Source organism: Eurytemora carolleeae, unplaced genomic scaffold, assembly GCF_000591075.1.
Source record: "Eurytemora carolleeae unplaced genomic scaffold, Eaff_2.0 scaffold39, whole genome shotgun sequence".
Lineage (NCBI taxonomy): Eukaryota > Metazoa > Arthropoda > Copepoda > Calanoida > Temoridae > Eurytemora > Eurytemora carolleeae.
Genome location: NW_019396056.1, coordinates 513576 through 537635, shown reverse-complemented (window position 1 = coordinate 537635; position 24060 = coordinate 513576). Strand labels below are relative to the sequence as shown.

The 24060-nt window shown below is 31.7% G+C and overlaps 1 protein-coding gene across 1 annotated transcript in view; it reads right to left on the bottom strand.

Moving 5' to 3' along the window:
* Positions 1-1270: 1270 nt before the first annotated feature.
* LOC111707116 (chondroitin sulfate proteoglycan 4) overlaps positions 1271-24060 on the bottom strand; it is a 73903-nt gene continuing 51113 nt past the window's right edge. The window contains exons 24-36 of the mRNA XM_023480123.1: positions 23111-23262; positions 17433-17551; positions 17236-17336; positions 13554-13606; positions 13451-13500; positions 11667-11849; positions 10304-10522; positions 8455-8690; positions 7357-7490; positions 5175-5368; positions 3649-4686; positions 3238-3381; positions 1271-2927 (exon numbers count right to left, since the gene is read on the bottom strand). Of these exons, the coding sequence (XP_023335891.1) occupies positions 1746-2927; positions 3238-3381; positions 3649-4686; positions 5175-5368; positions 7357-7490; positions 8455-8690; positions 10304-10522; positions 11667-11849; positions 13451-13500; positions 13554-13606; positions 17236-17336; positions 17433-17551; positions 23111-23262 (3805 nt within the window). The 3' untranslated portion in view covers positions 1271-1745. The remainder of the gene's footprint in view (positions 2928-3237; positions 3382-3648; positions 4687-5174; positions 5369-7356; positions 7491-8454; positions 8691-10303; positions 10523-11666; positions 11850-13450; positions 13501-13553; positions 13607-17235; positions 17337-17432; positions 17552-23110; positions 23263-24060) is intronic.

The following is a 24060-nucleotide window of genomic DNA, read 5'->3' as shown; positions in this document are numbered from 1 at the left end:
CCTTCAGACTTCCAAATTACTAGCAACGTTTTTATTGAAACCCTGAGTCTTAGGAGTTATGAACATTTAAAAAAATTTCATCGGTTCAGGAGTGTCATTTTTATGTAATAAATGAGTTAAGCAATTGTTTCTCCGTTCAAGGCAGAAAACTAAACACTAGCTATCTTATACACCAATTTATTTTTATTTATTTTTTATTTAATTAAAATCAAGACGATATATGATTATTTAAACTAGTATTCAAACCCAGTAGAAATGATTTTCGTCATTCAAAGTTAAGTGATGTATGGTTGGGGGGGGGGGGGGGGGGGGGGGGGGGGGGGGGAGTTTGGTTAAATATAAACCGTTTTAAACATAAAAGAATAAATATTCAGACTCATATTTTAAAAATACAGAAATTTTCGAAAATATTTTGCAGGAAGAATAGATTCACAAGTTTATAAATCATTACTATACATAAATATTCAAGTTGAATCTATCAAAGTTTTAATCAATTTTACTGCAAAACTTTGGATTAGATGTTTGCCACATCTCTATGCTTTTCTTTATTCAATACGTTTCCCAGTTAACAATTCTATCCCTAGTATTTATCATTGAAAAATATTGGCCTGGTTTCCGGGTTTTGAGCTTCCAAACTTGAACCAACATCTCGTCAACAATATTATATAAACAATCTATCAAAAGGACTTAAATGAAAATGTAAAGTGAAAACGAAGTTTATTTTTACCGATTACATAAATATTTCCTGCTAATATTAATAAAAAGGTGTTTTTCAAGTTGTTTGTAAACCTATTTGCTCGTTAACATGAAATACACATATGATTTATTAAATATGCGTCTTCCTACTCCACACTTTTAGGATCCCACTGTACATATCAGGAATTTCTCAATCTCAATTTCTCTAGAACAATTTCGGAAATGCTCTCATAATAAAATACTTTGCAATTAATTATTAGGAAAATACATCAATTTAGAAAACTAGCGCGATTGGATAGATTGATATCTGGAAAATGCTATCGGAAAGTACTCATCAAAATAAATCAGAGCTAATGATATTGCAGTACTGTTATATGGAATTAAATTCAAGTCTTAACTTACTGACCTTTATAAAAAATAATAGAAATAGATTTTATTTTTTTGTTTGCATGTATTCATTACTAGAATATAGACTTTACAGGAAAGAACAAGAAATCGTTTTATCGTTGATATTGGTTTAAAATAAAAAATAAATTAAAAATACAGTGTATATTTTGATTTAAAATTAAAAAAATTAAAAATACAGTGTATATTTGTACATATCTAGATATTTTTTTATTGACAAGTTTTGAATACTAGACACTACTCTCCACTGTGTCTATAACCTCGGCGCTTCTCCGTCTCTCCGAGGTATCACATATATTCTCAGGTCCGGGAATATATTCAAGCAGAGATTGGCATCCGCACCCTCCAGTACCAGGTCTAGGAAGGGATTGAAATTGATTGTTTTTTAGAATTCCTTTTAAAGGTTTCCCCATACTATCTAGTAACTGACGATCCTCTGACTCTCCTCTCTGTTCCTGGCTCCAGTAGTTTCTCTGGAACGAGTTCTGAATAAGAGGGGCGTATTCTGTATTCTCTACTAAAGGATCATAGCTCCCGACCCGACGATGTCTTTTTTGAGAGGAACCAGAACCACTGTCAGATTCTGGAAACCCTACACCAGAGTCAGGATCAGAACCAAGAGAAAAGTCAGTTAAAGGCCTTTGTCACACCCAATACTGGTTTCTTCTAAGTAAAGGCTGTCCATGCAAAGATGGACGATCTCCAAGAAGGGTGCAATCGGAAGGGTGGGATCCCGCCTCCGACGATGCAATGTGGAAGTCATTGGAGTTACGTCCGAACGGAATTGCGGATACAGGTGGATCAGAAAGATGAGTTCCGGAACTCTCGGACTCACAAAGAGGTATAACCCTAAAGGCTGGGAGGGAGGGTGGAATGCTGGAAGAAGGAGATGTTTCTCTAGATCTGGAGCTCTCCATCCATGAATCAGAATCAGATATATTGGCTCCGTGTGGGGACAATGGTAGGGCTGGATGACGAGAGAGAGTTCCATTTCCGTGAAACCTGTCAGTATTAAGGCGGGGAGATGAAACTGGATGATCTTTAGATAATGACATAATCCCGGACCTAGTTTCGTAAACGTCATCGAAATGGCTGTTTCTCCTGTGTCTCATGTCCGATGAAATCTGACAAACATGACCGTTAGGTCTCAGCATCTCCGCTCTATACTTCCCGTTCCTACATTTAACAATGATTATTGCGCAAATGATTATGAGAAGGAGACTAGAAACAACACTCGTGGCTATAACAATATCTTTCCTGGAGGCAATGGGTATCGGAGCTAACCCTGTTGGTGTAACATTAGGTAGTGGCTGCCTTGATGTTACTCCGGACAGATTAACCATAAACTTGAATATGCCAAGTGCAGGTTGCACCCCGGGGGCTTCTAACCGATACGTTATTTGATCCGAAGTATTTCTTGAGATAGGATTGTTAGAACCAACAAAATATATGACCCCGTTTCTCAGATCCTCATGGGTAAAATGCCAAACCTCTCGGTCCCTTAGGGATCTTGGTTCTCTTGTTCTTGACGTCCTAATAATCCTCTTTATTTTGCCGAGGCTAGGAGAGCTAAGAATATAATACACTGGATTGCTATTGGTTAACCCTGCAAGCTTAGTGGCATCAAGGTTCCGACAGGAGAGTGGAGTTGAGTTGTCGATACTTCCCACAAATAGGATTTCCTGTCTCACCAGAGGTTTTACTGATATATTAAAAATAAGTCCTGGTATTTTGTTTTCCTGGTTCGTAATTTCAGCAGAGAAAGAATCATTTGAGAACTTCATATCTGTCTGTAAATACACAACCTCCTCGCGGTCTATATTCACCTGGAAAAAAGATGTGTTACGTTTAAATAAAAGGCTAAAAATTCATATTAAAGTATTTTGAGGTTCTTTCCGAAATGTCTTTCTTACGCTTTTTGTTGCAAATATTCAAAGTTCGAGCTTTCATGGTACATTTGAAGTTTTAAATGCGATTAAGCTAAAATCTACTTCCTTTGACCAAGTGTTAAATGTTCTTTTAAATAAAATTAAAGTACGTTAAGTACGTTTTATGCAGATTTAAAAGAGTTTACAAAAAATATGTTTTTGATCAATTACGTGAATTCAAACATTTTCTGATAGCTCATTACAGTACCTGAGAGAAAACATCAGCAGGTTTATCCTCTACTAAGAGCTGACCAGCCTCTGGTTTTCTCGTTATCCTGTACAGAATCCGGTTTCGATCACCATTTGAAGAAGCTCCAAGGTTACGATTGGTTAGAATAGCTGTAGTTGTTCCCTGAAATATTCGTATTTTAATCTCGTAAAATTTAGCATTTTTTATATTCGTCATATATGGTTTCTTACTTTCATAGCATACATTTATTGAAAATAAATTTTTATTTGCAACAATTTTTGATAGCGCAAAAAACCTACACTTATCCATTTCTACAGAAATTTGCAATTTTTGCTAAAGAGGAACTAAAGATTATAAATGGATGAGAATAATAACGAATTGTATATATGATATATTGGTATAAAATACTTTCATGTAATATAAACCCACCTGGTCTAACTGAATCACTGTCTGGTTCTGAAGATCCAAGGAAAGTGGGATAATGTGAATCCTGAAATGTCGAGAGAGTCCGGTCTCTCGGGGCTGAAATCTTCCGTCTGTAACGGAGAAATAAAACTGTGTTTGACTCGAGGCTCCGTCATGGACGTAAAGCACTCTCTCTTTGTTTATATCATCCTGGGAGAAATGAGAAATACTCTGAGCTTGATTTTCTTTAAAGACAAGTCTGCCCTGCAGTCCGTTATCCAGGATAGTAAAATGTATATCCTGAGGTTCTGTGTCCGGATCTTGTATTTCCAACATATCCCTATTTATAGGTTTGGACTGCCCTCGGACCACAACTATACTAGGGTTCTTTGTTACCAAGAAGGGCATTCTGTCATTTACTGGAGTAATTGATATATTGAGTTGAGACTGGTAAACCAATATATCCTGGCTCAGGTCTAACACTAGATAGACTGAAAACCCAACTCTGTCCGACACAGTGTCAGAATCATCGTGAGAATAAATAATCCGTCCAGTATCTAAGTCTCCCTGTGTGAATATAGCCCCTTGTTTAGCTAACCCACCTCCAATACTAATGGTACCTCTCAAGGGTGTACTCGACAACTTTATCTTAACCAAAGGCATAAAGTTTGGAAGATTGAACTTAGGACCTGAGCGGAGAAAATGCAATATTCCCGTTGTGTTCAGATTTTGAGGAAAGATTGTAACATTTCCCCCCTCCGGACATACTACTTGCTGAACCTTTATATATCTTTCAATTCCTCCGGGGGTTTGAGCTGTTACAGATATGACTACATTAAAGACGGATTTTAGTCTATACGGAGCATAATCAGCAACTGCTTCAAAGTTGAAGAAGTCAAAATCCTTGATATGTTTAAACGGTTGATCGTGTTTATAGAATATTCTGCCCTGTGAGATTAGGCTCTGAGTAAAGTTCTGAGTATCTTCGTATTGTCCTGCATCCGTGAGATAGAGAATTTTCCCTTTGCCAGGAGAACTGGTAACAAGGAACACGATCTCTCTCTAGTAAATCATGCAAATATTCCAGTCAGTTCTCCACACTGGATCAACCTCATTATTTATTCATCCAACTACAAACTACTTAGTAAATAATTTGCTTTCAAAACAGGGAAGAAAAGTACACCTTGTCCTAACATGAATAGTTCAATATGTATTTTTTTCATTTATATATCAAGAATAAATTCCTCATGCTGGAATAACCATGATTTATAAGAAAAATCCTTATATGTGTATATAACTAGCCCTCACTCCCAGTGCCCCCATATTTTTTACATATAAAAATACTCTGGCTGTGTTTACACACTCTAATCAAAGCATGGGATATATTAAAAAAGTTTCTGATATCACGATCTAGTTCTTTCATCATGAAAGATTAGTATTACTTACTGAAATGATCCCTCCTCCAAAGAAAAAAAATCCTTATATCTAAGGGGTAACTAACATGTTCTATTAAATTCGAATTTAAAGAATTGGTTGGAATATTTGCGTGCCTGCGAGTGAGCATCTGAGGTCTGGACATGAAGATCAGATTCTGTTATTTTTGTCTGAGAACCAGGAAAGACGTGGAGTTCTTTGTTGATTTTTTCCTTTAAAACCAACTGTTCAATCAATACTTGAAATTCCTCTTTCTCTCCTATATTCTTTCCGTCCCAAAGCTTAAATGAGAACCCTCCAGCCAGACAACCTAAACGTAATATGTTAATATTATAATTTTAAGTAGGAATTAGGATATTTATAGTAAAAAGAAATGAGTATTTACAACAAACTCAAATTCTCTAATCCCTATCCCTCTGTAACCCCATGATGTAAACCTTTTATATCAAACTTAGAATATTTAATGTAACTGAATTCATAGTTTGAAATATTAAAGTTCTACCACATTGAATTGCGAAGAGATATAGGGATTAGAAAATCAGTGTTTATGAGAAAGACTCAATTCCTTTATACAATTTTTGTCCAATAGTTGGACTCATAACTTGGAAAAAAGTTATGAGTTTTTAAAGAATTATTGCAGGATCATATATTCTGACTTTCTGTGTTCGGAATCGATTGTAAAGTTTTCTGTAATCATGTACTGCATAATAATTAATTATACTATACTTAATAATAAAATAAATTTTGAAATACTGAAGTAAAGGAGAATTGTGCCGGATTCTAAGAATTTGTGATTGCAAAAAAAATTATATGGGAGGGTCGGTGTTGTGCACATCAGTTCATCATCCCTGCCGATTTTTAAAGGGACCGTTCACTTATTTGGGTAATTTGAGGGTAAACTAAACAGCCTATTCGATCTTGATTGCCATGGTATTAGTCTTACTTTTCAAAGACAATTGTGGCCTGAGAAAAAGCCGATTTTTCGTTCAGAATTTGAGCGGAAAGGGACGGTCCCTCTCTATAGACACTATTTAATGTTTTTTTCAGTAAAAGAAGCCCAATAACATTTAAATTTATTATATTTTAATGTCATTATGTGTTCGTTATTATGTACTAAAATCTGAAAACTTTTGATATTTGAATTAGCAAGAAATTCACGTTTTCCGTATTAAAACATGTAAAATGTGTATACAAAGACGACGTCTCTACGACAATCAATTAATCATTACTCGTATTTTGGTTCGTAGATTTTGTATATTTTTTTCCCGTATGTGCATAACTTTTCATTTGTCATGCCGCGTTCAATTCAGCTTTTTACACAGGCAATACACAATTTTGAATGCGATAAAATAGTGTTATTTTAGAAATAGAAAGTTAAACAACAAAAAAAATAAAAATAATGACATTCACAATTAACGATTTGATACTACAGTTTAATTATATATTCGAAATTTATTTTGATTCACAACATGCTGAAAAAAAATATCAATTAGTGTCTATAGAAAGGGACCGTCCTTTGCGCTCGAATTCTGAACGAAAAATCGACTTTTTCTCCGGCCACAGTTGTCTTTGAAAAGTAAGACTATTACTAATCAACAGCGAATAGGCTGTTTAGTTTACCCTCAAATAACCCAAATAAGTGAACGGTCCCTTTAAGAATGTATTTTGATTTGTAAAACACATTGAAATCATCTTTACTTCGAATAAATATTAATTAATTGATAATTTGAAAAAGACGACATTTTTGGCGTCGCATGGAAAATGAAATAACTAGTGAGGGGGGGGGGAGGGGGTTGACTTGTTTATTCTAGAAACATAGAAGAAGGTAGGGTTGTGTACTTTAGGCCTGAAGGTGGAAGAAGGGTGGAGAGGGGGGGGGTAGAAAGTTGGGTTGGATGAAGGTAAACACTGTCTGTCTAGAGTTATCAATTTTTAACTTAAATAAAGACTCTTTCATTTTTCTTCCTGTCAGCAAACACTTCACTCAATACATAACTGGAGGGAAGGTTGGAATATACTATAAAATAAAGTATTGAATAAACAAGTTCCTAATATCTAGCTTCATGAACTTCAATTTATTTTTATCAGGAAAATAAACTCAGTTCAAATTCTGATTATCTTCGTTCTGTGGAAATATCTATAACCAAACTGAATTTTAAGTTCAAGTTCAAATATTGACTGTTGAATAACAAACATCAAATTATCGATGTCGTATTGGATTCAAGAATTAAATTTGGTTCCAAGACTGCTAATTAGATATAAAAGTGGATGGAGTCTACCTAGGAGAGTGTAAAATACCTGAATGCGTGAAGGCTACAGCGCCCTCTTGAATTTGTTCCTCTGTGAATTCTGAGACAGGATAGGTTGGCCGGCTTATCAAGTTTACCATTCCACAGTGAGGCGAACTTATACGGTAGGTGATATTTGCAGCTCTAAACATTTTATTTTTAGCTCTAAATAGTTATATTTGCAGCTCTATAAACAGTTATTTTTACGGCTTTAAACAGTTTTATATTAACGAAAAACGGCTGCATAATATATTTAGAACCAACAAGTTATATTTGTACCTGGAAGAATTTTAATTATTTATAAGATATATTTGTAGCAGTAAAAAATGTGATTTGTTTGTTGGTAACCATTATATTTTTAGATAAAAGGTATATAGATTAAAGACAAACATAATCACAGTTCTTCGTGACAGAAAGACAAAAGAGACATAAATTAGAGTTGGTAAAGAGGACACAATGCAGAGTAGTAGAATCCTTCACTTCCATCTGATTTATATTTTACCGCATACATTATATATTTCCTTTATCAACAGCTCTTTGTATTCAAGGTATCAATATATATATACATATGTATATTTATCCTTTAAATACACATATTCTGCAGGTAATTCGTTGTTTTAAAAATAATAGTCAATTTTTTAATCCTTCGCAAGAATGTAATGCAAGGAAAGTTTATTACGGTTGTGTATACTCTGCGCACATAATGAAACCAGTTCTCTTTGGGCGGAATTTGTAAACAAGAACAGATGAATCAGTGTTTGTTTAGTATCCGAGGAGGTTAAAAGCATTAAATTTTGATAATTTTGATTATTCACATAATAGTTTCCTATGACCAGAATATTTCATTGATTATTTATGTGAAAGATGGATCCCATGTCAGGCTTCGACATCCGTCTTGTGTTTACATTACCGCCCAGAGACAATACACTGCAGTACAAAAGATGTGTACACTTCTGAAATAACGTTCCTTGCATTACATCCTTGATCCTTCGTATCTATATTTTTATTATCTTGTCTGTGTCGGAGTGTGTACGTGTGGTGTACATTTTAAGTATTTTCGATTTAATGTAACCAAGTTTTTTATCCAATCAGTTTTAATATTATTTACCTGGTGTCCGCGTCAGCTGCTGCTAGGTTACTAGAGCTTAGGTTTACAGTTGCTCCAGCCCACATTGTTAACCCAGTGTTGGTGATAAGTATAGGCTCAGCATCGTTGACAGGGTTGATTATAATGTTAAGAGTGGCGGGGACACTTGTCTTGTCCTTGTCTGGCCAGTCAACCCCAGCAGTTCTACCCACTATTAGTACACTGTCAGTTGTACTATCCGTCCCATCGTGAAAATACTAAAAAATTAACATTAATCTTTAAAATATCAATAATATCTAATTATCATTTTGATACAATAGAGATATTAATAATGTCAATACTAAAACTATAAATGGAAATGATAACATGAATAATAATGATACTAGTAGCCAGTTATATGTTGTTTGCAAAGGTTGAGTATTAAACTAAGACTAAAGTATACTATGGATCAAAGCAATGGGAAAAGCAAACAACTAACTTGGTTTGTGCTACTACACAATACAACCCAATCCGTAATTAACTCTGAGTTTAATAGAACAAAGCTGCTTCCACTTTCATGCAAAGTGAGGAATTCTTTTACAAAAAGAAAAATGTGCCGAGCTGAAGGCTTCACTGTTTTATTTAATTTGAATTAATTTCAACTTTAAAAATAATAATTCTAAATACATTTTTTTATTTTGGAATTTAATTCTTTATCTAAATGCAATACTAAATGAACAGCAACAGATTTAAAATTTACTGACACGTATTTGTAATTTACAGTTGAGATATGCAAAATTACAAATACAGCTCTTCATATATATTTTACTCCTTTCCTCTTCCTTTTTACTTTAGGATCTTTTCTGTTAATTTGCCTCTATCCTCTATATTCTCTTATTTCTAGGATTTATCATCCTTTTCTCTTCTCCAAACTGATAGTACCTATCAATATAAGTTGTATATAATACGTCTCTACCCCAAACCCCCTTCTTCCTTTCCTATTATAAGTATAAATCAACGTCTTACTAATAACCTACCACTTCTAGTGCCAAGTTAATGTTACAGTTAATAAAATGAGAACAATGTCTAACCCCTCTCCTTCTTATCTTATGGTTTGTATTCAGGAAGAAAGAATTCAAACTTTTTTTATAAAATAAGATTTGAAGATATCTTTCTAAAAGTGAGAAATATATAATTTCTCTTTAAACTTGGAAACTTGTTGTGACAGGCAAGTAATTACAGATGCTGATTCAAGTCTATGTAGCTCCACTCCTCAAATTTGGGAGCTATACAGCATTTCTTTGTTACATTTTCCCTCAAATATATTCTAGGTTTTTTTTACTGCATAATGTATGAGTCTAGGTAGAGAATTAATTGGAATAAAGATTTGTTTCTACTTATTCTTTTGTTTCTACCATAATCCTTAATATAAAAACAAACAAACAAAAAAGGGCCAAGAATTAACATTTCCCGAAGAAATCCTTATTATGATGATGATAAGGTGGATACTGGATTGACAGTGAAAGAAGCAGTAAACAAATTTGACAGTAAATAATGCAGATAGTGAAAGGTATGACAACAGGACACAGAAAGCAATCAAATAAACAGAAAGTGTTTACAAATGGAAAAGTGGGTTAGAATGGAAGAGGGACGAACGAAGGATAAAAGTGGGTTTGGGGAGTGTAAAACTAATAATTAAAATAAGGAATGTGTGGCATAAAATGAGAGTTTAATAATTGAAGGTTGAAAAAAGAGAATCGATATGAGGGCAAGTAAGGATGGAAAACCGACGATGGATGTGAAAAGAAAAAATCCTGTATAGGCCTAGAACTTTATTTTATAGATTGTTATCATATTTTATAATAATGAAAAAATGAAATAATTTTTAAACCTTAATCTGATTTCCCCTCAGCTGTTGCATACTGAAGATAGAAACATTTCTATTAGGTTGATGAAGAGCAACTAGGCTACCATGCTCAGGTCCGGATACAATCATCCAGTCTCCGATCCTATCTTCATAGTAGGTGGTGAGAACATGTAGGTTCTCCGTAGACAAGAATCCAGATCCTCCCTCATCAACCCGTAGCGGCCTCGTCTCAATATAGATATCCTAGAACCAATAAAGGTTTCAAATAAATTCTATATGTCCGTTTTAACTAAATTAAACGAAAATTTTTGAAAAAGTGCTAGGTTTTTCAGATAAAAATATCAGTTTTATTCTTAATTTATTTGAAAATAATTTCCACAAAAAATTTACAAAATACATCAAACAAAAACAGAGAAATATATGAAAAAAATTGTATATGTTTATTGTGTACTAATATATTTAATAATATATAATATATATAATAAATATCCTCTGTCCAGGGGATATAAAAACCAATAAAGTTAGTTGCACTTCTCCGAACTCAGGATTTATATCCGACCTAGATTCTACCATTACATCTAATTTTTACACATTTTTCTAGATTTTCTTTGACAGCAAGTATTAGCAGCTTAATATATATTTCAAAACAAAATGAAAAAATAGGTTATAATTAAGATAATAAGATTAATTTAAAATATCCTTAAAATCTAAGTATATAACTATAGAATGGTATGATAAAAAACTTAATATAAAATGTAAATCAGTTCACACCAAGGAGTGTGGAGTACCATGGAGTCGACCCCTTCAGCTTTGCTGACTGTTTTACAATATATTTGGAAAAGAACATCCAGAAAGGTTGTCTTTTTTTCTTAAATGTATATTTACTGTATAAAACTGCCTTTTTTTTAATGAAAAAAATGTTGCCTTACATATACATTATACCATAGGTTATAATGCAAGGAAAGTTAATCGCAGTAGCGCATACTCTGGGTACATAGTTCTCTCTAGGCGGAATACAAACAAGATTAGATGCATCAGTGTTCGTTTAGTATCCGAGGAGGTCAAAAGCATTACATTTTGATAATGTTGATAATTCACATAATATTTTTCTATGACCAGAATATTTCATTAATTTTTTATTTGAAAGATGGACCCATGTCAAGTTTCGACATCCGTCTTGTGTTTACATTACCCCCCAGAGACAGTACACTGCAGTACAAAAGATGCGTACACCTCTGAAATAACTTTCCTTGCATAATAACCTTGCATTACACAAATGTATATAAAACTAGCTGTATTATGATAATAGATAAATATCACAGGAAATGTATATAAAACTACCTGTGGTATTATAATAGATAAATATCACATTAAATGATAAAACTACCTGTGGTATGATGATGAAGTGAAAAACGAGACCGACAATACTTGAAATACCGTTGCTCACGTCGAACATGAATGAGTCCCTAGTCTGGTTGGAACTAGACTGAACATAATGAAGACGACCTTCATTGATGATATTTTGAGTAAAAGAGGTCACGTGATGTTTAACTCTCTGCGGTGCAGGCTCCTGATATATATAAACATGTAGGATATATAAAGTTGATCCGATGCATACATATATATACAATATACCAGTATACATAAGGATGAAAAGAAACTGCAAATCCTGGGTAAGTTTTACTGAAAAACTTGTATCAGGGTAAAATTAACTTGCATACTGTGAAATGATGTATTTTGCGTAAATGCTTATTTTAGATAGATATAATGTTCTGCAGTTAATGATCTAAGATGCATTTAAGTAAAACTTTCCCATTGGGGTAAAAAACTGTTAAAAAACTTCGTTATCATATTTATCACTATTATTATAAAACATATTTTAATGTTTAATTTTTACACTTTAGAACTTTAGAATTATCCAAAAGGATATAACTTTATCCGTGCGTAGGATTTCTGCTCACTGATCTGGAATTCACAATTCAAAAATTCCGACCTTAGAGACCAGAATTTAAAAGCATAGTCTCGAGTGTAAATTCCTCAGTCTCAATTCTAAAGTCTAAGGTTAGACCCGATTTAGCGAGTTTTGACAAAGTGATTTAATGGCTTGAAAATTAGAATCAACTCTAGGAAACATTGATCCCGAAGAATTTCTTCAGCTAATTTTAGTCTATAAACCCCAGTTGTATTGATTTCTTCTTAGTTTTCTTATTGGCTTTGATATTTTTCGATAAAACAGTATTGTGAGAGATTAATTTTTGATAAACAAGATCATGAATGATGGTATGGTTGACGGATTAGCTAATAATTTCTTGGATCCTGATGTACCCTGCAGCATTTCCTTATGATCAAACACAACGTTTTCTAATAATATGCTTTTCTTAATCTATAGGGTAAGCGGTGCATAACATAAACTATCAATATGTTGGAATCCAACAAAACCATTTTCTTTAATAGTAAAATCTTATAAAAACAATGGATATTTTATTTGAGACAAATAAAAAATACATCTTTGCAGTTTGCAAGCGAGGAATATTTTAACCCTATCACATAAGACACAAAACAATGAAGGTGTACCAACCTATGGAAAAAATAATTAACATACAGGATTCTATGATTTTTTGTAAAACTCTACTTTTAATAATGTAACAACGGTGCAAAGTGTAAATTTTGAATTTATGATTTTTGAAAAAGAAAAATTTTGAGCTAAATGTGCCTCTAATGTTCCCCATTTATAAGAGTGAGAGTACACTTTCTTCAAGCTAATAAAACCGACCGCTTTAAATCCATATGAACCATTTGTATTCGAACGCCATTTAATCCTTGAACGTGAACCTCAAATAAAATATAAAACACCCGTTATTCTTTAGTTTTTCTTCAGACCAATATTTTTCACTACATTTTCCTGCCCACACTTGCATATACTCGCCTTAGGTATTTATATATTGTTAATATTTCACGATGGTGAATATTTTCTAAAGTTTTCGAAACAAAATTATAAGTTCAACTTTAACTTGCAATTGTTTTTTTTCTTTATATTTTTAATCATTAAAATTCATCGATACAGGACTTCATTTCTTAACTTATGTGATGGAAAAGGTTTATTTTTTAAAGATCTAAATAGGAAAATTTATACTTTGTATGTAGAAAAAATCTTATAATCAATCATGTTACCTGATCCAAATAGCTGGGAGGATCAACCTCTAGAAATCCATAACTTGGACCTAAATCAAAACAATTAGTTTTAAAAAAGTGTCTCATGAAAATAAAAATTTACCTTGAGTTACTGAAAACTTGATATCCTGTGAAACCATCTCACCATGCACAACCCTGATCAAACCCAGATAAAAGTATTTTAAAACGAGAATTGAAGAATACATATCTCTACCTTTTCTCAAGTTTTTAGCCTACACTAATCTAGTGAAAGCTTAACAATTTAAATTTTTAACTTAAAACTTAAAGCAGGAAAGTTTTCAAGTACAGATAAGTACCAACTAAATTTTAAAACTTTTAGCAAAGAATTGAAAAAAGTTCATTTAATAGATAGACTTGATACTAATACAATAAAAAAATCCAACAACATTGAATTTTTAATATTTGGTCCTAGATTCGCATCAAACTGTAAAGTGTCCACCCCCCCCCCTCCAAAAAAAAATTAAAATAAAAAAATTTCAAGGAATTAGAAGCCGAATTAAAAATTGTGGCAAATGGTTTTTCTTTAATTCTGAGGTTTTTTTTCCATTCGTTCGTTCATCGTTCGTTTAAGACCCATTTCGTTTGTTTTTCCCAGTCGGTCAGGAAAAATTAGAATTTTTTCGTTTTCAGAATTATCGTTAGTTTATTTTCAAGTTTAATTTAAATCGCTCGTTGTTTCTTCGTTTTTCAGATACTGTCTTTTTGATTTTTCTGAACTTTCCAACTTGTTCGTTGATCGTTTATTAATTTTTCTATACAACACCATCGTTCACGAAAAATTTCGTTTATTCACAAAAATGATGCCCATCTCAAACAGTTTATTTCCACCCACATTTCCTTAATGATTTAAATAATATTTGAATTCGTAGGATTGTGAGGGATAAATTGTAGCAAATGATTTAAATAATTTAAATTAAACATTACTTTCTCCTTGGATATAATCGTGTGACAGGCAGAAGTGACTTGGTTTGAGAACAAAAATTTGCCTTATTTGTAAATATATCAGAAATCAATGATTTTTTATATGGATTGAAAAGGAAAGATTATAGACCATGTTCAAGTTAATACTTTGAAAGTTAACCATTTTCGAGGAAGAAAAGGTTTAAGTTTTAACCTAAATAAAGTTTGGCATCATTTTCATGGATTTGAAGATTCCAACATTATAAAATCATTGCAAAACTTTAGTTGTATGCCCTAGCGTGGCCAGCTTTTTAAAAAATATTCTCATCTTCAAGGATTGGACACATAAAAAAATATTTTTTAAAAGACGAGGATTTTGAGGAGAATGAGGCTCGGATTAGGAATTGTTGTGATCGACCTTCCTCCCCTCGTTGAACTATATTCAATCTAAATTGTCAATTTCATAAATAATATGGCACTATATTTGTTCTAATAGTTTTCCAATCAAGATAAAGGATTTATCTCTTATACAATAATAAGAAAGGAAGATTAAAACTAAGCCTGAAACGAATATTAGAAAATATTGTAAATAAAACTGTCAGTGTTAAAATATTTTAAAGTGTAAAGTTTATCTCCAAAATGAATAAAGTGACGACGATGCTCAATATTTAATTCTCATATTGGTAAATACTTTTCTGATTTGACCAATTGATGATACGTTAGGCGAATATCATAGTTTTGACTTATTTTTATATTTATATATTTAACAGTTTCCAGCTCAGATTCTTAGAAGATGATGTCTTTAAAGTATTTTTGAAATGTTGAACTGAGTGTGGCGGTGGGGGGGAAGGAGCAGCTATAAGGTAGAGTAGGGCGGAAATGCACTATTTCCTATGCTGTAATATACAGATTTTATGAATATATTCCTGTTCTATATATTGTAAAGATTGTATGAATGTATTGAAAAGAAAATAAGGAGAAGTTTTGTAAAAATATACGGTCTATTCTATCTAGCTGGAAACTAAGAATTTTGATTTGGGAGAACGGGTTAAAGGAAATGAGAGATTGCGAATGGGATAATGAAAGAATATAAGATGGTAATAAAGGGATATAAGTTAGATAGTATAGATACAAGAATATTCTTTGCTAGACGATTGCTACTTTTTTCATCATTAGAGAGCAAATAAGAGAGTCGCAGGTGCAATTAAGATTAAGTACAAATATCTGCCAGATGATTACTGTAGTGCTGTGTACTAGGATGCTGAAGAGACAGCAAAGAAGATCCATCATTCATTCTGAGAAAGGTAATACAGTGATGGTCCAGTAGAAAAAGGATAGATAGATAAATAATAGTTAAATAGATGGAGGGTATATCTATGGATTAGATACATTATCTAACACTCTATACTACTCTAAAGTATGGAAGATTTATATTAGGTGAAAGAAATTGATGAGCTAGGTAAATGGACAACTAGATAGATAGATATTCAATACTCGGTCTCTGTCATTAATAAATCCATAATATTATAAGCTGAGAGTAAAAAAAAGCAGCAATGACAGTCTGACAGTCAATGTAATAATACAATAAGAAATGCATTCTTAACTCCATCTTTTTAAAATCATGAATTGTTAAAAATATTAAACCAATCGAAAAAAGGATGGCTAGAATTACTCACAGTTAGTAGATTAGACAGACTTAATCGTTTAACTGTATGATATTAACACTTAAGGTTTAACAGTTTATGATATGACACTATGGAAAACAGACCTTTACATTTTGATTATCATTTGATTTTATATTTCCAGGTGCACCACGTCATGCACACGACATTAGCATGCTGGAAGATTCATTAAGGGATTGGCCACCTATATTAAAACAGCATGATCAATACTGAATGTTGCGGGTTTTTGGATTTTTTTTCGGACCAACAAATAAAAATATTTATACAGTTAGATATGTAAAGTAAAAAAAGTAGAACGTCCAATCTATTTAAGAAATAGAAAGTAAAACAATTTCTCTGAAAATGGATTGAATTCTAATCTGTTTTAACGTGTTTGAATTCTCATTTATTCCGGTATAATCTGAATGTTATCGTTTAAAACAAAAATCTTTTAATTTACGTCCCTTTCGGCTTAATTGTTTTTTGACGGTAAAGACTCCTTTTCTTTAGTTAAATACAAGGTTACCCATAAAGAATTAGGCTTAAAAACATTACGATTTCAAGGTTAAATTAAGTGATATACAAAATAAATATAGTCTTTTATGGCTTATTTAAAGATTTGGCAAAGAAAAAGACAAGTTTAACGTTGCAGCGAATCATGAAAAATGGGAACATTTTTCAACAGTTCAACAGTTTATTATAAAATCAAAGCTTAAATAGTAATCTCAATGATATATTTTGTATTGAAATATGTGCCGACCATTGTAAAAAAAAACAAATCATATATGATTCTAGGCTACATCATTCAAAATCATGATGGAAATTGTCACGAAATATTTTGATTGCTCCGGGACTCAGGAGCATCTTTTAATGGCACAATAATGGACTCAGATGAGTTTTCAATCCCAAAAATTGGGGCATCCTGATTATTTCGTAAAAGGTAAAAAATTCCATCAATAAAAAATTGACTAATCTAAAACCAGGACTGGCCTTCTCGTTCTATCTGTGTATTCTGTAAAAGAATTAGAAAGTTTAGCTGGTCCACCAATCAAGATCAATAGAATGCAGTTTACACCTGCAATCTATTTCACTCAACAAGTGCATTGATGATTAATAGAAAAGATTTTGTAATACATGACATCTAACTTGACGTTATTTATAATAAAGAGTAGATTTCATGGTAAATATGAAAATCTAGGTTTCCTGAGATCGTATTCTGATATTTTAACAGAGGTTCCTTCTTCCACTAGAAGGGAGTTGTTGCTCCCGATCTTCAACCCGTCCCAATATGATTCAGGGTAAACCTTATAACAAAAATATATTTTTTAACCTAAGCACAATTTAATATTTTTACTTCATGTTGAATTCGCTCAGATTATCAAAAAAATTACATATATAACCTGTATATGCAGAGTGTCCTCCATATAAACAGTCCCTCCGACCGTAACCTTGAACATGAAGAAGTCCGTGGTAGTTGAATTGTCATTGTTAGAGTACTCGACCTTTCCCTCCTCAAGATCTGAAAGAAAAAAATCTAAATTGACATCGCTATCTAAACATTTACATGTTGTAAACTACTAAATAATACAGTTTCAATGTATGCATGGACATATGTTTAAATTGAGCAACTGTTTAAATTTGAAAAGTCGTTTCTAGATAAAAAAAAAAGGCTTGTGTACCACAATATGTATAGTATAGAATAATTGTATTATCAACCAGAATCCATCGTTATCCTGAATTGTATAAAAATTTACCAGAACCTCAATACATTTATTTTCTCTCTAGGTGAATACAAACTTTATAAGAAGAATATTTCAGTTTTATATTTATAAATAATAAAACAAGATGAAGACGAATTATATATAGGTTTCACACAGTTTTGTCATTTATAATTCAATAGGATATAAGAAATGAAACATGTAATTTTTAGAGAAAATATTTTTGTGTCGTTTCTTTACAGTTGTAATTAAACCTAATTAATTGAAAGCAAGTTAAAGCTTTTTTTATTTAATGAAATAATGATTTGTCAGATTTATTTCTTCAACTAGATTTATCTTCTAAAGTACTTTAGATTTTGAAATTAAAACAAGTTAAAATAAGATATTCAGCACTGTAAGAAGTTGCTGTCATCCTTGGTGGTTCTGAAAATTAATATTCTGAGTATTAAAGAAGAAAAATAATTGAAAACAAGTTGAGGTTTAGTTTGTCCAACTAGATTCAAGTTTCTCCATTAAACCTTTCTATTTAATGAATTCTAAACTTTAATTCATCATTTTTAAAGGATTTGAATTTCTTTTTGAAAATTCATTTATGTGTTTCATTTCAATGTTATAAATACTGATTCAACTGATGTATTGACTACACTTGCAACTATGTACACATTTTTTTGTTCAAGCAATAAATACGCAACAAAAGTAAAATTAAATAATGACGAGTTTTCTTTGGAAAGTGGAATTTGTTTGTACGCTATGAAAGTGAATCCTAAAACAATAAGTTTTATCTATGTTTGTGCTGTGGACCTGACAAGGTTTCAACCGAAATATGATATTTATGTCATCCAGTCCTGATATATATATTTTATATATATACATTTTCATGTACACAAACGTCTAAATAAAGCAAATAAATTGCAGCAATATCTATGAACTAAATATATTCGATACCTGTTGTCTTATAGATTTTTGAATTTGTTATGTTTGGTTCAGATAAAAAATACACACATGAAGCACTAGGTCTTTATTCACAAAAAAATGTGTTGAATGTTAAAAACTACAGTATAATTTTTTATTAAAACTCATCCTGATGTGTAGGAAATGTGCAAATAAAAAACGTTTTAACAGTTTAGGTTCAATTCAGAATATGTTCTTTATTCCTAACATATGGGCAATAAAATATCTGAATATTAGCACATTATTCTAATTTTACAGTAAAACATTTTCCCCCGACTCCAGTTATAATGATAGAGAATTAATCTTCTGGTATGGTAGTACTTTACACTGTACACTGTACAGTGTACAGAGTATGTACATAGAACTATACTTAGCTGTAAACTGGAGTACAGAACTGGATAAAAAACTGCATGCTGGAGTTAAAAACTGTATCATAAAAAACAAAACTACACAATTTACATTCATTACAGAACGATTCTTGTATACAGGACACAGAACACAATATTGAATAAATGTTAAAGTTGTACTCTGCAGAATATCATGCAGGACACATATAAACTGTTATACATACAAGTGCTGCAGAACCATACACTGTAATATATAATTGCTGCAGGACTATATACGGTGATATACGAATGTTGCAGGATGATGCAAGGTAGTATATTAGTATATATACATTATTCATGTACTAATTACTGATTATTTGTAGTATGTATTGTATAATATGCATTTACAACTTAAATGAAGTTCTATCAATATATTTATGTCCAGTATATTTATGCAGTCAAGTAATTTCATAATTTTTCATCTGCCTCTTATTCTTGATTGTTCTGTAAGGAAAGAGAAACAACCACTTTATACAAATTATTCTCCTAACTTAGTTCAACAACTAAACTTTTGTATTTACATAATCCTAAATCATCTTGTCTTTATATCTCTGTGAATCAAAAACTTCAAAATGACAGAATTAACAAATTAATGCAAAATTGTGCCAACATTTTCTCATCACTAGTTTAAAAATTCATGAGCCGAAAATGATTGAACTAAAAAGTATGTTTGATTTCCGAACTGATTGATAAACATAGGTTTAGAAAATGTAAACAGTGACCAAATGTAATAGTTTTAACTTAGTTGTCGTGGATCATTCAACTATGTCTGGTTTCTGGATCCTAATGCAAGTATTAGAAACACAGATAAATTATCAAATAATTATCTAAATTAACTAGTCAAAGGTCAGACTTGGAGAAAAATAACCTTAAAATCACACTCAATTCTATATATGACCCTTAAAAATGTGGCCACCGACCCCACTGGAAAATAGTTTGGTGTCGCAAAGTTTAATAATCTCAGTCATGAGACATTTTGAATATATTTCAATAATGTAAAATAATTTCTTTATATATTTTATTGGAGGTTTTTCCTTTTATGTATCTTTTATCAAATATAAAAAAAATGAAAGTAAATGAAACAAAATCAGCTAAAAATTTGAAATATCTTTTTTTATAAAAGAGTTGAGTAATTGTGAAAAATTCAAATTAAGCGCTCTTACAATTTCCCTTTTTTATTGATAAGTTTGATATGGAAATGTGTTAAGGGGATAACTAGTTAATGGCCTGAGATATGAAAAAATGAACTTTTGAATTGAAAACGTTTTTTTGTTTACTTGAAAATTATTTAAATGATTTTAGATTTATCAAGAAATATTATTTTTCTTTATAAACAGTTCAGCATTAGTTTTAGACACCAGTAAAACCAGATTTGCATACCCCTTTACTTTATGTAAGTAATGAAAGTTTAAAATCAAAAGCATTTGTTATGTTTTTACTCCTAGAGATAGGATCGATTTCAGATTTAAAAGGTTCTTCTTTTTATACAGACTCCTCAAATATTTATCTAAAATGTTTCTTATGGTATATAACCAATTCTAGAAAATTATCCCTAGCTTCGGTTCATCCCCCCATTAACTCACTCTATGAATATATTTAGGTTTTACACTACACATTCCATCTCCTGGGTTTAAGATCTGATAGTATTCTAGAATTGCGAGCAAGCTGTAAAACTTATTTCAAGACTTTTCATCCAATTTGTATAAATTAATGTTTAAAGGAATTCTTTAGCCTTAAATTCTTTACTTTTTCTTTCAAGAGAATGACACAAAATTAAAACTTGGAGATACCACTTATATTTAGAATAAGAGGGTAATAATCAGATTTTCTAAATTTTCTTAAGTTCAGAGAGATCCAATAAGATGAAGACGACTGTTATGATTCTAAATAATCCAATGAAAATGAAACACTGCAATAGTGTAGTATACACAGGCTCATTTCTCTTGATAAGTTGATTTTAAAGCTTCTAGTAAAACCATATTGCATTATAACATAATCAATTCCATTCCATAGTTGTATGGGTTCTCACTGTAATTTTAAGAATCTTTATTTAAATCCCGACTTCTGACATTTGTCTTAGCCGTTTAACTGTCTTTTAACATAAAAAAACTGTTTATTTTTAGAGAGAGACAAACGTAGACTGAGGAGACCGTATTATATTGGTAAAATTTTTGAGCTAACACTACATTAAATGAAATACAACCATCTATTCATATAAAATATTCTTTACGCAAAAATATGCATAAATTACTTTATTCTGTAAACTGGGAAATAAATAAAAACATGAGAAAAGCGGGAGAACATTAGGTATTATTAAACTCGCCAAACAAATTATCCCTGCTGGGTTAGATTAAAAATATTTTTTCCCTGCTCTTTATCTTTACAGAAGATTGGAGAAAGAATGTTTTTTTCCTGTGATGGATGTAACATTTAATCCCTTGATATCGTTACAATCCCAGACATAAATCCAAGGGAAATCAAGATCAATCGTTGTCCCCCATCATTTGAGGGTTAATACAAGACTTCACTTTCATTCCCAGTACCAGTTCATAACACACCCAAACCTCTCTTCTTATGTATAATATCTATCTCTCAAGGTCTTGAATAAGTGGGTGGTTTAACATGACACATTTTATTGGTACAAATATATCTGTTAATATCTATTTATATTAAATCATATTCCATATATTTGTGGAGTCCCTCAGCGGTAAAGCAAGCCTCCACTAACTCTTATATGAGGAAGAGTCCCTCAGCAGTGAAGCAAGTCTCCCCTAACTCGTATATATGAAGAGTCCCTCAGCGGTTAAGCAAGTCTCCACTAACTCCTATATAGGANTGGTTTATTGTATTCCTGAAGATATGATCATGTAGATATAATCATGTAAGTCCACATGCTGTAAGCCTTCTGAGAGCTGTCCATGAAGTGCCCGTCCCCTAGCCTTTGGTTGAACAAACGGAGCTTAACTCATACGTCTGTTCGGTTCAAAGGTCTAGGGTGCACTGATCAATCTTAATGAATCCGTTCAGGTTAATTCTTCTGCATTGTTGAAAGAACAAAGACATGAAGGTGTGAGGCCAGGGAGGGTTTTCTTGCCATGAGTCATCCATACTTTAAATATTACATGGATTAAAATTTTAAAGAAGTTTGACTGAATATTTTATATCTATGAGTTCCCACATTGAATGATGAGAACGAACAAGAACTATCTTCAACTGCTCAATGTTAATAGTGCGTGAATAATAGAATGCTTTCAAAAGAAACGACAGTGAAAATGAACACACAAAACTAATAGTGGTCAATTTCTTTTCTAGTGGATGATGAGGGTTGTTCTCTTAGTAATAAATATAATTTTTTACGAATGTGAGAGCTGTAAAAACAAAATATTTATGTATCAAGATCAATTTTAACTATAAAGCAATAGTCAGAGCAGTCTCAGTTTTTTTGTATTTATAAATACAAATTGTTTCGGATCTCTCGATCCTCATCAGTCTATAAACATGTTCAATCAATTATATTAGTCAAAAAGCATATGTTTAATCAATTTGATATCAATGGAATTGAGTCTTTGGAACAAAATCAAATATTTAAACCTCAATATCTTTACAGCCCGATGTTGTAAATATTTGATATTTAAAACTTAGATTATTTGATCTAACAGAATTCAGAGTTTGAAATATCTAAGGTCTACAACATTCGGTTCCAAAGTTATAGTGATTAGAAAATCAGAGTTTGCGGCAAAGACTCAATTCCTTTCGGTTTCGGGCGATTTAAAGACTGTACAATTGTTAAAGATGCTGTAAAGGAAAAACTGGAGGGGGGTATATTAGTAAATATGTTTAGCATTGTTAGCTGGCAAATATAAAGAGGGGAAAAACAGATGTATTGTAAGAATAATGATGATTGATGTGAACCTGACTTTAAAGTTTTTTATTAACAATTGTAAATAATGCTTTAGCATAAAAATTAGGAAACTTACATTCTCTAATTTCTCCAGTAAAATGCTTTCTCTAGATGTAAATTACCTAAAGCTGTAAATGATGTAACACTCCTATCTTCCAGTCTGATACTCCCAGAGTGTGGTCCCTCAATTACTAGATAGGTAATATCCGAACCAAACATATTCAGATTTGTGTCCACACTCAGATTACTGTTCGTCAGAGCTGCTGCGTCCCCTCTAAACAGCGTAAAAAGGATTATAACTGCTTTTCTTTAATCTGTATAAATAAACCCGATCTCACGGGTTTATTATAGCGTATATCTATGTATTTCAAATTTTCTTTCTGTGTTTCAAGCCAGTATGTATAAAAATGTTTTAAATATCTTAAATCTAAAATTCTTCTAAAATGGTAAATGTAATAACTATAAAAGTAAATTGTATAAATCAAAAGTAAACCAAAATTATTTGATTTATGAATTAGATACTACCTAAATATAATGGCAGTAAAATTCTCAAAATAAAAAAGGTTAAATCATTGAAAGGAATTGAGTCTTATCACAAACTCTGATTTTTGTAATCCCTTAATTTTAGCAACCTACTGTCGTAGATCTAAGATATTTTAAACTATGAAAGGAATTAAATTTTTTGCCACAAACTCAAATTTTCATTCCTTCATATTTGCAACCTTATGGTGTTAACCTTTGATATTTTAAACGTAGATTTTTTGATCCAACATAATTTATAGCTTAAAATATCTTTGGTCTCCAACATTTCGTTGCAAAGAAATAGGGATTAAAAATCGAGTTTGTGACAACGACTCAATTCCTTTGCTAGATCAAATGGTCAAAGTTTGAAATATAACAGTTTTAACGATCCGATTGCAAAGATATAGGGATTAGAAAATTTGAGCTTGAGGCAAAAACTTAATTCATTTGTCCTTTTTTCTTGTCATCTATCACGGTTCTCCGTAAGTTAGAATTTGTTAAGGGGAAAAAGTGATAAACTGATTCTATCATTCAACTAACAATATATTTT